The 16445-nt window shown below is 36.7% G+C and overlaps 1 protein-coding gene across 1 annotated transcript in view; it reads left to right on the top strand.

Annotated features, from left to right (window-relative positions):
- LOC139116648 (receptor-type tyrosine-protein phosphatase beta-like) overlaps positions 1 to 15568 on the top strand; it is a 42736-nt gene extending 27168 nt beyond the window's left edge. The window contains exons 4-9 of the mRNA XM_070679246.1: positions 5549 to 5818; positions 6095 to 6364; positions 11453 to 11722; positions 11833 to 12102; positions 14543 to 14811; positions 15304 to 15568. Coding sequence (XP_070535347.1) covers positions 5549 to 5818; positions 6095 to 6364; positions 11453 to 11722; positions 11833 to 12102; positions 14543 to 14757 — 1295 coding nt within the window. The 3' untranslated portion in view covers positions 14758 to 14811; positions 15304 to 15568. The remainder of the gene's footprint in view (positions 1 to 5548; positions 5819 to 6094; positions 6365 to 11452; positions 11723 to 11832; positions 12103 to 14542; positions 14812 to 15303) is intronic.
- Positions 15569 to 16445: the final 877 nt, after the last annotated feature.

Genomic DNA, 16445 nt, shown 5'->3' with positions numbered 1-16445 from the left:
GTCAGTGTACTGGATGTCAACATAGATGTCAACAACTGTGGATGTCAATAGTTATTTACCAGATTAACAAACGTTTCTGTGTATCTGTATGATGTTTTATCTTTAACTAAACTTAACAGTACCACACTAATTTTTTGTGATTTTGTTATTGTTACTAATCTTTACTCTAACACGATGTGTCTATTACAGGTATGCATGCACATGTTGTTTTGTTTTGTTTTGTCAGTCAGGTACAGGTATTGTTGTCCTGAGTGTTACTAACAAATAACTGTAACAAGTGTACCTGTGATTAACAACATGCTCAGTAACCAAATCTTCACATGTGGATCATATGTGCCCTTGTCTCGCTGCTGCATATATCCCGGTATGTATTGTCAAACATTTTCCATATTGTGTTATATTTTTCAAGCGTTTGTATCATTTGTTTTGATTTTATCTCTGGCAAATGTTAACAGTGTGTGGTGTATGTTGGGTACAATATGTATTACCATCAGTTGCAAGAGGTGTTTATTAAAGAGGCACTCCCATTTGGTAACATTTTTAAAACACATTTTTTTAATGCCAACGGTCGATATTTGACGTGGCAACTGCGCGCAGATTGCGAGATATCGATAAAAACATGTCATTTCCCGAGCGTATTTTTCACATCCCGAAGTTTTACGATCGTTTCTGATTATGACGCGAAATCCACCGAAGGTTTGTTGTTGTGCTGATTGACGATATTCTAGGGAGTCAATAATAAGTTCGAACGACGCAATTTTACCTCCCACTGCGAAGACATATACAGCATTATGCCTTTACCACAGGTCAGTTTTTGAAAACTTCTTCTTAGCTTTGTCGTTGTCATTATTCTAAATCAGTTGTATTATATTTTTAAGCAATACCACATAAACATAAGTTTTTACGTGTTAAATATTAGCCGCCTCCGATGACTACATTTTGTCGTCTGCCACACAGTACGTGTGGTTCGCCGCGCGCGTGGTATGCGTCTATGCATACCACGCGGTGGCCGCTATGTATCAACTGCACGTAACTGGGCTAGTCACCTATGCGAATTCTGGTGGAATCAGCAAAAATTGTTTTTTGTTTTATCACCAAGTCAGTAAGACTCAGCTTTCTCCCACGGGGCATGACCGATCACCGAGGCAAGTGGTACTGTGGCGTACAGCAGCGTCAGTGTAGACTTGTACTCCATAGCTTAGTTGACAATGGCCCCAGTGCCGAACGTTCGATGTTCGGAAGCTGAATTTAGGTGGGCCACCGGAATTCAAACTTTTACTTTTTTGAAGACATGTTTTTATCGATATCTTGCGATCCGCGCGCAGTCGCCACGTCAAATATCGACCGTTGGCACTAAAAAATTGTGTTTTAAAAATGTTACCAAATGGGAGTGCCACTTTAAGGTGACAAAAATTGATTTTGGCGCTAAAAATTAGTAAAAGGATAAAAAACCAAGGACTGTACATGTATCGGTATAAATAATTGTTTATGATACATGGCAAACATGCAAAACTGAAATTGAATCATGTCAAACTCTACATTAGATAACATGCACAAGTGGAATAGATTCAGTCATCTGAAATACAATGTTATTAAGATTAAAGCAGTATCTAGTGAACTTATTCACTTTCTGAATTTGAAGTTTCAGTGGGGAAACCAAATTATTTACCTTTGGACTTACGGTACTAAACATTGGCATATACTGGTGCTTGTAGGTGGGCCTGCAGTTTTGAAATCATAACACAAAACTTTGAAGTTACAAGCAACACTTTGAAAAATCTGTTACATTTGTCAGGGATTTGTCTTGTAAACAAGACACATTTTGCTCCAAAAAAATCTTAAAAATCATCACAAAAAGATACCGAGTGAGCACTTCAAAACATTACATAGAAGATATTTGTACTCAAGAAATGACTTCTCTGTTGTATTGAGCATGCACTATAATATTTTGTTTATTAGGATAGGTCAAAGGCTTGCACAAAGTTAAAATCATGAGTTATAAAGAGTTAGGTTATGGAATGTATGCTTTGTTTTTACATTATCCCTTTCATCCATACCCTGTATAGAGTTATTGTGTCGGTATGGAGTAAAGTATGATGGTGACAGGGTTAAAAACTGCATGCCATCAAACTGTTAGAAGTTCAAGGCCACTAGAATGTCATGCTTGTAAATTTTCAATGTAGAGCAAGAGTACAATAAAAAGTAATGTATTTTGTAAACTAAACTAAAGTTCACTAAAATTAAAGTTTACTAGTATTAACAGTGAATGTTGATTTTGTACAATGTAGATGAGCTTGGCTCACATATATGCAGTTAAGTATGGTATATATAGTAATGGCATTTAACATTCAAAAAGAATAATCACAAATTGAAAGTGTATAGATGCTTTTAGTGGCAAGCTGTTAACCTACAAGTGGTATTAATGAATCAGCGTATATTTTAGGTAGTACTGTAGAATAGTGGGGCATGCGAAGTCATATTGCAATTTACCTCTTCCAGGGGTATACTTCTTTCTTGTTCATTAAAACCACCCTTAGGCAAGCAGATCATTGTACTACAAAAAGAAGATTTCACCCATTATTCCAAAGCTGCATACGTTGTTAGCTATTAAAGGCATTTGAAAGGTAATGGTGTACATGTTATGACATCATATGCTATTGTACTTGTGGATATTTGTTTGGTTGTACCGGTAGTACTAGTAATTAATTGGATTTTGTTTTACTCGGTTGCTTAATAATGATTAGTTAATTGGATCGGTTAAGCTATTAATATTTAGTTAATTGGAGTGGTGTTTTGCTTGATTCAATTAATAATGATTAGTTAATGGATGTTATTTTGCCTGATTCAGTTAACAATGTATTTCGTTAATTATGATAGTGTTTTGCTTTGTTCAATTAATAATGATTAGTTAATGGGGTGTTATTTTGCTTGATTCAGTTAACAATGTATTTAGTTAATTGGGATAGTGTTTTGCTTGGGTCAATTGATAATGACAAGTTAATGGGATCATAGGCCCTAGAGAAGCAGGGTAGGAAACAGTTCTTTTACTGGAGAGGATTGAATAAATTAAATTGTTTGCCCAGCTGTCCCCAACAAGATAACTTCCGACATGCTTTTACTGTGATAAATAATCAAACTGATGTAACATTTTGGTGTCGTGCCTGGAAACGTTCACAGTTTTCAAACAACAACATTGAAGAAGTAAGCATGCATACTTTACAGAACAAAATTGTGCATCTCATACAATTCATATTCAGATAGTTAAAGAACTGCATTGAAAAGCAGGGGAAAATTTGGAGATACACAGACTATCCCAGGATGAAAATTTCATGATACCAACTGCTGTGAAGTCAGGAACTACAGTGATTTCTGTTTTGGTGTTGTACTCAAAAAGTTTATCACTTTAGAGCAAGATACTGAATCCCTTGAAACTTTTATTTGCATCTTGTCTTGTTACTAAAAAGAGAAATACTTTAAAACCATTTGAGCTCTTCTTCCAAAAATGTTTTGTTAAAGTTTTTCTTTCAGAAACAGACTTTAGGGTTATCCCAACTATCATATTATATGAAAATGTTAATACCAACACCGCATGTAGTGTTGTCTTTAGAGATGAAGTGAATGTTATCCAGCTTTACTTAATCCCCAAGCCATTAACATCATTATTATTCCAACTTGGTTCATACTCTGCTTGTCCAAACCTCCTTTGATCCTCACCTACTGTTTCCCGTCCCATTTTCTGCAGGGTCTATGATGGCATGTTTTATAGCTTGGTTCAATTAATGATTAGTTAATGGGATGTTGTTTTGCCTGCTTCAGTAACAATAATTAAGTGGGATGTAGTTTTGCTTGGTTCAATTAATAATAGATTAGAACATCCATTGTCCTTTGGGACAATTCTCTCCTTGCCCATTGACATGGTTGACTGGGCAAGGAAGGGACAGGACGGATTGGTTGCACTACTGTGGGTGTTCAAATCTAATTTTAAGGGACACCAGCTGTAACTTTTGATAAGATAAGATTGATAAGATTTGATGAGATTTGCCTTTTCAATATCAATCATCATTTTTATTGATCCAGTAGAGTAGTACATCTCCTAAAAATCTACAAACTATAGTCTGTAAAACATGTTATTTCAGCTAGCAGATCCTTTCAGCAAATTTGGCTAAATCTGTCAATTCACAAATTTAAAGTGCAAACCTGCTGATTGCAATGAAAATTAGAAAACGCTAAAAGTATGCAGCTAATTCAAAGTGTTATACAGATTAATTGTAAGTATCATCAGTACATGTATGTACAGTGTGCAATGTCATTGTTTACCTGATTCTAGTCCTGTCTAAAATTCAGTCGTCAACAGCAATATTTGACATTATACCCATATGTTAGCTGCGTTTACAAGTTGTTAACTTGGCACTCTGACATTAGTGTTGGAGGAGAACAAAAAACTCTTGTAGAGACAGAACTAAAACAATATAAAGATATGTCAAAAGTTGCAGCTGGTGGAGCTTCAGTGAGGAAATGGAAAATTTGCCCAGAGCATCCTTAGTGACTCTGACCTCCATGTACACAACTATGCCATTTGGATATTTATTTAAGCTTACATTGATCTCCAAATTCAAGCTTATTCTTACGATTTTATCCAGTTTCTTTACCTAACTGCTACTGTTGATCCATCAGACCAACTTCATTTCAGTCCTCTCACTTGGCATTTATTGTTAATAAAGTAGTTGATAAAGTAGTAACCATTTTTGCACTGTGCAAAATTGCATAGTCTATGACTTATTTGCAATAATTTCTTAAAAAATGTATTCAGATGCTCAACCACTTCATGTCTGTCCATTGTGAATCAATATGAAGACTTTTTAACATGGATGGGTCTTGGTTACTAAGGTTGCAGCTGGGCATTTTATTTGCACCATTCAAGCTAAGAACAATCATCATTAAGTTTCTAGTCCTTCTTGACTGAAATGCACATAGAGTGTGTAATTATTGTCACTTATGGGTTCATAATCTTCATGTTATTTAGCTGATTGTTATTTTTGTTATGTTGAATGGTACATAACGGTATGTGTCATAAATACTTGTAGGCTTTTTGTTTTCATTCCATTTAAATCTTGCCAATGGTTTGAATGGAATGGAGACATAGAAGATTGAAAAAATGCTAGAGACCACATGATTTTGGAAAGAAACTTAAGTATGGATCCTTAACAATAGTATCTTTGCAAATTTCAAGACATGATTTTTCAACTGGGTGTTTGTATGACAACTTGTTGATGTACAATACTTACTTGTACAACACTAAACCTACCCTTGCTCTGTACAGCACACATTTCGTGCCTCCTGTACACTTTTCAGCATGATCCAGGGGCAACTACATTACTGGAAAATGTTTGCTTGTAGTTCTATATTTCATGATGATGTCTTTCATAATGGGTATTGTGCATTTGTCTTAAAATCCATGTGTGGTTGGTCAAACTCACTACATGTAACATATACACAATTACTTTCCTTGAAAAAGCAGTTGATAAAGTTTTTTTAAATTTTCTATCAGGACCTGAACAAGTGACAGGCCTGACCAAGGTCGCAGAAACAACAAATTCAATTAACATCTCATGGACACCTCCAAGTGACAATGTGTGGGATTCATATGAAATAATTGTGAGCCCAGAAGATGGCAGTAACAGTCCAATCCGTGTCAGTAACAGTTCAGTAACGTCCTACTCTGTCACTGGTCTAACTGCTGGAAGGTTGTACAATATTAGTGTGGTTGTTCTCAGTGGTAGTGAACGAAGTGATGAAAGCAGTGAACAAATGCGATCAAGTAAGCACCTTTTCTGAGTTTCATCTTCACCAATTATTATGATACAGGACAAAATAATATGAAGCAAATAGTTGCAACCAAGACATATATTTTGACTATACATTGAAAAGGTATTCAAAACAACCTTGTTATGAACCAGGCTCTGTACAAGTGTATATAATTGGTATTATCATTTTGAAATGACTATATAATGGTATGATGGTATGACATTTCAGCATCACAAGTGAAAAGAAAATTCATTGAGAAAAATCATGTACATTTGGAATTATCTTGCAGGACCAAATGCAGCAGTTCTTGAAATAGATGATAGCAACGTTGATAGTAGTAGTATTGCTGTTACATGGTCTGCAGTAGATGGGGACTTAGATTACTATGCTGTGTCCTGCTCTGATGGTGGTACTGCTATTCCTGCCATAATACCAAAGGGTGGAAGCCTTGCAGCCAAATGTGAAGGGTACAGTACAGCAGGAAGTGAACAAATGATTACAGTGGTTACTGTGAGTGGAACTACAAACAGCAGTGATGCAGAAAAGACAATAAATACAAGTATGTGTAATTCAAACTATCATTTTGAAATAACAAAAATGGTTTGAAATTTTAGAAGTGTTCTCATCAAAAAGATAATTTCATTTTGTACATGTGGAATTTGTCTTGTAGGACCAAATGCAGCAGTTCTTGAAATAGATGATATCAACATTGATGGTAGTAGTATTGCTGTTACATGGTCTGTAGTAGGTGGGGACTTAGATTACTATGCTGTGTCCTGCTCTGATGGTGGTACTCCTAACCCTGCCAAAGTACCAAAGAATGGAACCCTTGCAGCCAAATGTGAAGGGTACAGTACACCAGGAAGTGCACAGACTATTACAGTAGTTACTGTGAGTGGAACCTCAAACAGCACTGATGCAGAAATAACAATAAATACAAGTATGTGTACTTGGTACTATCATTTTGAAATAAATTAAAAATAATGGTGTGAAACTTTAGAAATAATATAAGGTTATTCCCAAAATACCGGGATTTATGTCCGAGTACATCATGCAGCTGAGGTATTGTCCTCAAGGCTACGCGTCTCGGACAATACCAAAGCGTACAATGTAGTGGGACATAAATCCCGTTATTTTGGGAATAACCTTATTATTATACAACTTTTTAGTCCAACTTCAAAGGGACAAAGTCGGCCATTTTTCATGAATTTTGTTTGATGCAAGATACTTCTTATATTGTTTGACATGTTGGAAGATACTTAATGAATGATTGACCATGCATATATTCACCCCAGGTTTTAGACACGATACTTGAAACTATCGTGAAAATGAATTAATGGTCATGTCTATTAATTCATTTTTGTGATGGTTTCATTTAATTTGCCTAAAACTGGGGTCAAATATACGGTATGCTTGGTCACCCATTCATTAAGTATCTTTCAACATGTCAAGCAATGTAAGAAGCATCTTGGATCAAACAAAATTCATGAAAAAATGGCCGACTTTGTCCCTTTAAAAGAAAAAAAGTTGAAATTCAGGCGGCTTTTAGATTCCTGTTGTGCACTGTACTGAGCAATTGCGAACAGACTGGGAACGGGTTGAGCATGTCCACTAAGTGTACAGAACAAAATTTCAACCCGCACTGCGCAGTGCACATGGTAGAAATTGTACGTCAGCAGCATAATTTCACTCGAATTTACGTGGTTTGGACTGACCATGATATGATTTGTGAAGTGCTGAATGCTCAAAAGTATAAATTTTTGTAAAAATGTAAAATTTTCTCTTCTTTTTCCTTTGTTGCTGTAAAGGTGTTTTGAGGTCAAAGGTCAAATAGCGTCCAATAACACCTAAAGTTATTGTACTTTGCATCAAAATTATTGTACTCTGTGTCCTCTGATACCGAAACTTCCTGTATGAAGAAACTCCATAGGTTACAGACGCAGGTGTATAATAATATCATATAAAGTATGATCTCATTTTTAGCTCCCATAGCCATATGTATATATGGCAATGGAAGCTATTCTATAGGCTAGGAAAATGTATGTATGTATGTATGTCTGTATGTCTGTATGTCTGTATGTCTGTCCGTCAACATCAAAAACTCCAAAACCGCTGTACATTTCATCTTAATATTTGGTGTGTACATGGATGATGGGCTGTAGATGAGATTTTGTTCAAATGAAGTTGTCATTGCCAAAAATATGCAAATTAAGTGAAAAAAAAAAATGTAAAACAGTCAAAATTGAAAAAACTCAATAACCACTGAGCAGATTACATGAAAAATTAGCATGTAAGTACTTTGGGCTGACATGAAATGATTGTGCGCATCTTGGGTCAGTATCTTGTACTTGCTATTTTTCATGAATTTTTTTGCAATTTTCTCCCATTTTTGGTCAAAAAATCTCCTGCTCTGAAACCACAAGTCCGATTGATTTAAAACTTGGTATGGAAGTGCATAGGAGTGACCTTTCCCAAATTTGGGCAAATCGTGGTGAAATTTGCATATTTTTAGTTTACACGTCCATATTAGTTTACACGTCCATAGACTCCCATGTATAAGGCAGATCTCCATAGACTCCCATGTATAAGGCCACAAAAATAAAAAATAAAATTAGTTTCTCATCGTATTCATATTGCAAAAAGGATGCAGTGACACAATTTTTAGTCCCCACGGATGAAGTCCAGTGAGCTTATAGATTGGGTCATGTCCGTCTGTTCGTCGATCCGTGAGTCCATCCGTTCACGCAGATATCTCGGATATTTTGACAAAATGTCATGTGACCTTGATGACCTTTGATCTCAAATATACATATTTGTCCATAACTCAGTAACCACAAGTGCTACCACCCTTCATATATGGTATGATGGGACAGCTTATGACGCCACATATTGTACCTCATTAATTATGCACATATCTAATTTTGAGCGAGCCAATAGAGCTAGAGGTCTGATTTTTGGTATATAGGGATAACTTAGCAATACAATTTTTTTGACAAAATGTCACGTGACCTTGGTGACCTTTGACCTCAAATATACATATTTGTCCATAACTCAGTAACCACAAGTGCTACACCCTTCATATATGGTATGATGGGACACCTTATGACGCCACATATTGTACCTCATTAATTATGCACATATCTAATTTTGAGCGAGCCAATAGAGCTAGAGGTCTGATTTTTGGTATATAGGGATAACTTAGCAATACAATTTTTTGACAAAACGTCACGTGACCTTGGTGACCTTTGACCTCAAATATACATATTTGTCCATAACTCAGTAACCACAAGTGCTACAGCCTTCATGTATGGTATGATGGGACACCTTATGACCCCACATATTGTACCTCATTAATTATGCGCATATCTAATTTTGAGCGAGCCAATAGAGCTAGAGGTCTGATTTTTGGTATATAGGGATACTTAGCAATACAATTTTTTTGACAAAATGTCACGTGACCTCGGTGACCTTTGACCTCAAATATACATATTTGTCCATAACTCAGTAACCATAAGTGCTACAGCCTTCATGTATGGTATGATGGGACACCTTATGACGCCACATATTGTACCTCATTACTTATGCGCATATCATAATTTTGAGCGAGCCAATAGAGCTAGAGGTCTGATTTTAATATATAGGGATAACTTAGCAATACAATTTTTTGACAAAATGTCACGTGACCTTGGTGACCTTTGACCTCAAATATACATATTTGTCCATAACTCAGTAACCACAAGTGCTACAGCCTTCATGTATGGTATGATGGGACACCTTATGACGCCACATATTGTACCTCATTAATTATGCGCATATCTAATTTTGAGCAAGCCAATAGAGCTAGAGGTCTGATTTTTGGTGTATAGGGATAACTTAGCAATACAATTTTTTTGACAAAATGTCACGTGACCTTGGTGACCTTTGACCTCAAATATACATATTTGTCCATAACTCAGTAACCACAAGTGCTACAGCCTTCATGTATGGTATGATGGGACACCTTATGACGCCACATATTGTACCTCATTACTTATGCGCATATATAATTTTGAGCGAGCCAAAAGAGCTAGAGGTCTGATTTTTGGCATATAGGCATAACTTAGCAATACAATTTTTTTGACAAAATGTCACGTGACCTCGGTGACCTTTGACCTCAAATATACATATTTGTCCATAACTCAGTAACCACAAGTGCTACAGCCTTCATGTATGGTATGATGGGACACCTTATGACGCCACATATTGTACCTCATTAATTATGCGCATATCTAATTTTGAGCGAGCCAATAGAGCTAGAGGTCTGATTTTTGGTATATAGGGATAACTTAGCAATACAATTTTTTTGACAAAATGTCACGTGACCTCGGTGACCTTTGACCTCAAATATACATATTTGTCCATAACTCAGTAACCACAAGTGCTACACCCTTCATGTATGGTATGATGGGACAGCTTATGACGCCACATATTGTACCTCATTAATTATGCGCATATCTAATGTTGAGCGAGCCAATAGAGCTAGAGGTCTGATTTTGGTATAAAGGGATAACTTAGCAAACAATTTTTTGACAAAATGTCACGTGACCTCGGTGACCTTTGACCGCAAATATACATATTTTCCATTACTCGGTAACCACAAGTGCTACACCCTTCATGTTTGGTATGATTGGACACCTTATGACGCCACATACTGTACCTCAATAATTATACGCATATCTCATTCTGAGCGAGCCAATAGAGCTGGATGTCTGGATTTTTGGTATATAGGGATAACTATAGGAGAGAAATTTTTTGACCAAATGTCATGTGACCTCGATGACCTTTTACCTAAAATATATGTTTATGTCAATAAATAAGTAACCACAAGTGCTATGTCCTTTGTATTTAGAAGGATGGGAGACCTTATGACAACACACGCTTTACCTCATTAATTATGTACACATCTAATTCTGGGCAAGCGAATAGAGCTAGAGATCTGATTTTTTGGCATATAGGGATTAATTAGCAATATAATTTTTTTTTCAAAATGTCATGTGACTTCGATGACCTTTGACCTTGATTATACATATATATGCATATTTCAGTAACCACAAGTTCTATACCCTCCAATTTTGATAGGATATTAGACCTTAAGATGTCACATCTTGTACCTCATTTATAATGCGCATATGTATTTCTTGGCTGGCCAATACTGCTAGAGGTCTGATCTTTTTTCCCGATTTAGAACCATAACTTAGACATGCCTCATGTGTTTCAAATTGGGAACAATGACATAGACCTATGTGCCCATAGATCTCAACATATACACTCCAGTGATACTTCTTAATGACCACATTTTCCTGCCCCATCAAGACTAATACTCCTATTACAAGTGGGGACTATGTCATTGTAAATGACTTGTTGAGTGAATGGTTGTATCACAGTATTAGATATATCTAATTCTGTATTTTTTCCATTTTATATTCTGAATAATTACATTAAACATATTTCACTGTCTCCAGTACATTTCATTTAAGTATTTTCACTTCATGCACTTTATCCCTTTCACACATGTTCAAATATCTGACCAGAGAACAAACACTAGAAGTCCAGGATGGGAGCTACAGTGTCATTGACGCTATTTTTACATGTCTAATTTGTCTTGCAGGACCAAATGCAGCAGTTCTTGAAATAGATGATAGCAACATTGATGGTGGTAGTATTGCTGTTACATGGTCTGAAGTAGGTGGGGAGTTAGATTATTATGCTGTGTCCTGCTCTGATGGTGGTACTGCTAACCCTGCCAAAGTACCAGAGGGTGGAACCCTTGCAGCCAAATGTGAAGGGTACAGTATAGCAGGAAGTGCACAGACTATTACAGTAGTTACTGTGAGTGGAACTACAAACAGCAGTGATGCAGAAATGACAATAAATACAAGTATGTGTAATTGGTACTATCATTTTGAAATAAAAATAATGGTATGAAATTTCAGAAGTATTATCATCAAAAATATTGTCTCATTTGTACATGTCTAATTTGTCTTGCAGGACCAAATGCTGCAGTTCTTGAAATAGATGACAGCAACGTTGATGGTACTAGTATTGCTGTTAGATGGTCTGAAGTAGATGGGGACTTAGATTATTATGCTGTGTCCTGCTCTGATGGTGGTACTGTTAACCCTGCCATAGTACAAGAGGGTGGAACCCTTGCAGCCAAATGTGAAGGGTACAGTACACCAGGAAGTGCACAGACTATTACAGTAGTTACTGTGAGTGGAACCTCAAACAGCACTGATGCAGAAATAACAATAAATACAAGTATGTGTACTTGGTACTATCATTTTGAAATAAAATTAAAAATAATGGTGTGAAACTTTAGAAATAATATAAGGTTATTCCCAAAATACCGGGATTTATGTCCGAGTACATCATGCAGCTGAGGTATTGTCCTCAAGGCTACGCGTCTCGGACAATACCAAAGCGTACAATGTAGTGGGACATAAATCCCGTTATTTTGGGAATAACCTTATTATTATACAACTTTTAGTCCAACTTCAAAGGGACAAAGTCGGCCATTTTTCATGAATTTTGTTTGATGCAAGATACTTCTTATATTGTTTGACATGTTGAAAGATACTTAATGAATGATTGACCATGCATATATTCAACCCAGGTTTTAGACACGATACATGAAACTATCGTGAAAATGAATTAATGGTCATGTCTATTAATTCATTTTCGTGATGGTTTCATTTAATTTGCCTAAAACTGGGGTCAAATATATGGTATGCTTGGTCACCCATTCATTAAGTATCTTTCAACATGTCAAGCAATGTAAGAAGCATCTTGGATCAAACAAAATTCATGAAAAAATGGCCGACTTTGTCCCTTTAAAAGAAAAAAAGTTGAAATTCAGGCGTCTTTTAGATTCCTGTTGTGCACTGTACTGAGCAATCGCGAGCAGACTGGGAACGTGTTGAGCGCGTCTGCTAAGCGCACAGAACAAAATTTCAACCCGCACTGCGCAGTGCACATGGTAGAAATTGTACGACAGCAGCATAATTTCACTCAAATTCACAGGGTTTGGACTGATCATGAATTGATTTGTGAAGTACTGAATGCTGAAAAGTATTAATTTTTGTAAAAAATCATAGACTCTCGAGAAAAATGGGACTGGCAACTGCGATAGAGAACAAAGGGTCTATGGGATTAGCAGCCTGCGATCTATCTTTGAATAATTAAGAGGTGTTAATGGGTCGGGGACGGAATGAAGCTGGACCTGATCGACTGCACAACGTCCGGTTAATAGACATGTGCATGCGGGTATACGGTAATAATGTTTTCGGATTACAAGTTATTTCGGATTACCCGCGAGTCCATTTTTAGAAATAAAAGTGTTACAACTATGTTGAGAAGAATTCGTCAAAATGGTTTTAAAGTACTTTTTACATATTGGTAGCGAGATTCGATGCAACTAGAAGTCTGCAGGGAGTCAGTATGTTGCTGTATAGTGACAAAGTTTCGAATAGAAATCCGAAACACATACCGCTGCAGTTCCAGACTTAACAGCAGTTGACATCACAGAGTTATTTACATTCCGCAATCGTCCGTGTATCTCCGAATTTTCCCTCGTTTTTACAGTTTTTTAACCGTCTGAATATTTTCTGTGCGAGGAATGCTCCATGATTCGGTAAAGTATGTATGTTAACTACTGAAATGTTGTTGTTTGAAAACTGTGAACGGCCACATTTACGAGGACAGCGTTCAGCTTTGTGTAAATGCATGTCTACCTTACCGCTTCGGACTCCATCAACCGATGGATAGTCCCGATTTATCGCGAAGTTTCTCCTGACAGCGAAAGTCAGTGTTACAAATGTATTTTTAGTACTTTGCGGATGTAACGTGTACACGATGTGTAGCTTATCCGAACTTTGGTGTTTCTTCAGGCTAAAACAGTACCAAAATGTTAGAGGTCGTGTATTTGAGCTCCGATGGAGTAGTCATTTTTTGTGTTCCCTGATTTTCGTCAAATGTTGCGTGACAGATGAAATAAAGGTCAGGTTTTCGTTTCGCAGGACTGGGGAAGTGTAAACCTGTCTAACTTGTAAATGTTTGTGTTATCGGAGATTTTTATGGTAGGGAATGTAAACTTATATTGTCGATATCTAGCAAGAGTTTTCTCTAGCGTCTATGGCTAAATGTACACTGTTTTTATCGTCTGGTTTTTTCCCGTTGGCTTCGGCTTGAATCCAAAATGTGATCTTCATCGTTACCAGAACATTCACCATGACTAGTATCAAAAAACCCTCAAAATTCTCTGTGTCATTACTCGGAACGTGCCATGCAAGAGCAAAGTGTACATATTCAGAACGTCAGTTTGATCGTTAATGAGATTCAGTGTTAAGTACGAAGTATTGTTGTCGGGGACCGCTTGGCAAATAAACTTTAATGTATTCCAAGATAGATCGCACAAAGAAACCTCAGCAGTTGCCTGTCCCGTTTTTCTCGAGAGTCTATGAAAAAATGTAAAATTTCTCTTCTTTTTCCTGTGTTGCCGTAAAGGTGTTTTTGAGGTCAAAGGTCAAATAGCGTCCAATAACACCTAAAGTTATTGTACTCTGCGTCAAAGTTATTGGACTTTGCATCTTCTGATACCGAAACTTCCTGTATGAAGAAACTCCATAGGTTACAGACGCAGGTGTATAATAATATCATATAAAGTATGATCTCATTTTTACATGTCTAATTTGTCTTGCAGGACCAAATGCTGCAGTTCTTGAAATAGATGACAGCAACATTGATGGTGGTAGTATTGCTGTTAGATGGTCTGAAGTAGATGGGGAGTTAGATTATTATGCTGTGTCCTGCTCTGATGGTGGTACTGCTAACCCTGCCAAAGTACAAGAGGGTGGAACCCTGCAGCCAAATGTGAAGGGTACAATACAGCAGGAAGTGCACAGACTATTACAGTAGTTACTGTGAGTGGAACTACAAACAGCAGTGATGCAGAAATGAATATAAATACAAGTATGTGTACTTGGTACTATCATTTTGAAATAAAAATAATGGTATGAAATTTCAGAAGTATTATCATCAAAAATATTGTCTCATTTTGTACATGTCTAATTTGTCTTGCAGGACCAAATGCTGCAGTTCTTGAAATAGATGATAGCAACATTGATGGTGGTAGTATTGCTGTTACATGGTCTGAAGTAATGGGGGACTTAGATTACTATGCTGTGTCCTGCTCTGACGGTGGTACTGCTGACCTGACCATAGTACCAAAGAATGGAACCCTTGCAGCCAAATGTGAAGGGTACAGTACAGCAGGAAGTGAACAGACTATTACAGTAGTTACTGTGAGTGGAACTACAAACAGCAGTGATGCAGAAATGACAATAAATACAAGTATGTGTAATTGGTACTATCATTTTGAAATAAAAATAACGGTATGAAATTTCAGAAGTATTATCTTCAAAAATATTGTCTCATTTTGTACATGTCTAATTTGTCTTGCAGGACCAAATGCTGCAGTTCTTGAAATAGATGACAGCAACGTTGATGGTACTAGTATTGCTGTTAGATGGTCTGAAGTAGATGGGGACTTAGATTATTATGCTGTGTCCTGCTCTGATGGTGGTACTGTTAACCCTGCCATAGTACAAGAGGGTGGAACCCTTGCAGCCAAATGTGAAGGGTACAGTACACCAGGAAGTGCACAGACTATTACAGTAGTTACTGTGAGTGGAACCTCAAACAGCACTGATGCAGAAATAACAATAAATACAAGTATGTGTACTTGGTACTATCATTTTGAAATAAAATTAAAAATAATGGTGTGAAACTTTAGAAATAATATAAGGTTATTCCAAAATACCGGGATTTATGTCCGAGTACATCATGCAGCTGAGGTATTGTCCTCAAGGCTACGCGTCTCGGACAATACCAAAGCGTACAATGTAGTGGGACATAAATCCCGTTATTTTGGGAATAACCTTATTATTATACAACTTTTAGTCCAACTTCAAAGGGACAAAGTCGGCCATTTTTCATGAATTTTGTTTGATGCAAGATACTTCTTATATTGTTTGACATGTTGAAAGATACTTAATGAATGATTGACCATGCATATATTCAACCCAGGTTTTAGACACGATACATGAAACTATCGTGAAAATGAATTAATGGTCATGTCTATTAATTCATTTTCGTGATGGTTTCATTTAATTTGCCTAAAACTGGGGTCAAATATATGGTATGCTTGGTCACCCATTCATTAAGTATCTTTCAACATGTCAAGCAATGTAAGAAGCATCTTGGATCAAACAAAATTCATGAAAAAATGGCCGACTTTGTCCCTTTAAAAGAAAAAAAGTTGAAATTCAGGCGTCTTTTAGATTCCTGTTGTGCACTGTACTGAGCAATCGCGAGCAGACTGGGAACGTGTTGAGCGCGTCTGCTAAGCGCACAGAACAAAATTTCAACCCGCACTGCGCAGTGCACATGGTAGAAATTGTACGACAGCAGCATAATTTCACTCAAATTCACAGGGTTTGGACTGATCATGAATTGATTTGTGAAGTACTGAATGCTGAAAAGTATTAATTTTTGTAAAAAATCATAGACTCTCGAGAAAAATGGGACTGGCAACTGCGATAGAG

Source organism: Ptychodera flava, chromosome 2, assembly GCF_041260155.1.
Source record: "Ptychodera flava strain L36383 chromosome 2, AS_Pfla_20210202, whole genome shotgun sequence".
Classification (NCBI taxonomy): Eukaryota; Metazoa; Hemichordata; class Enteropneusta; family Ptychoderidae; genus Ptychodera; species Ptychodera flava.
Note: the sequence above shows the minus strand (reverse complement) of the source record. Positions and strands in the feature narration are given on the sequence as shown.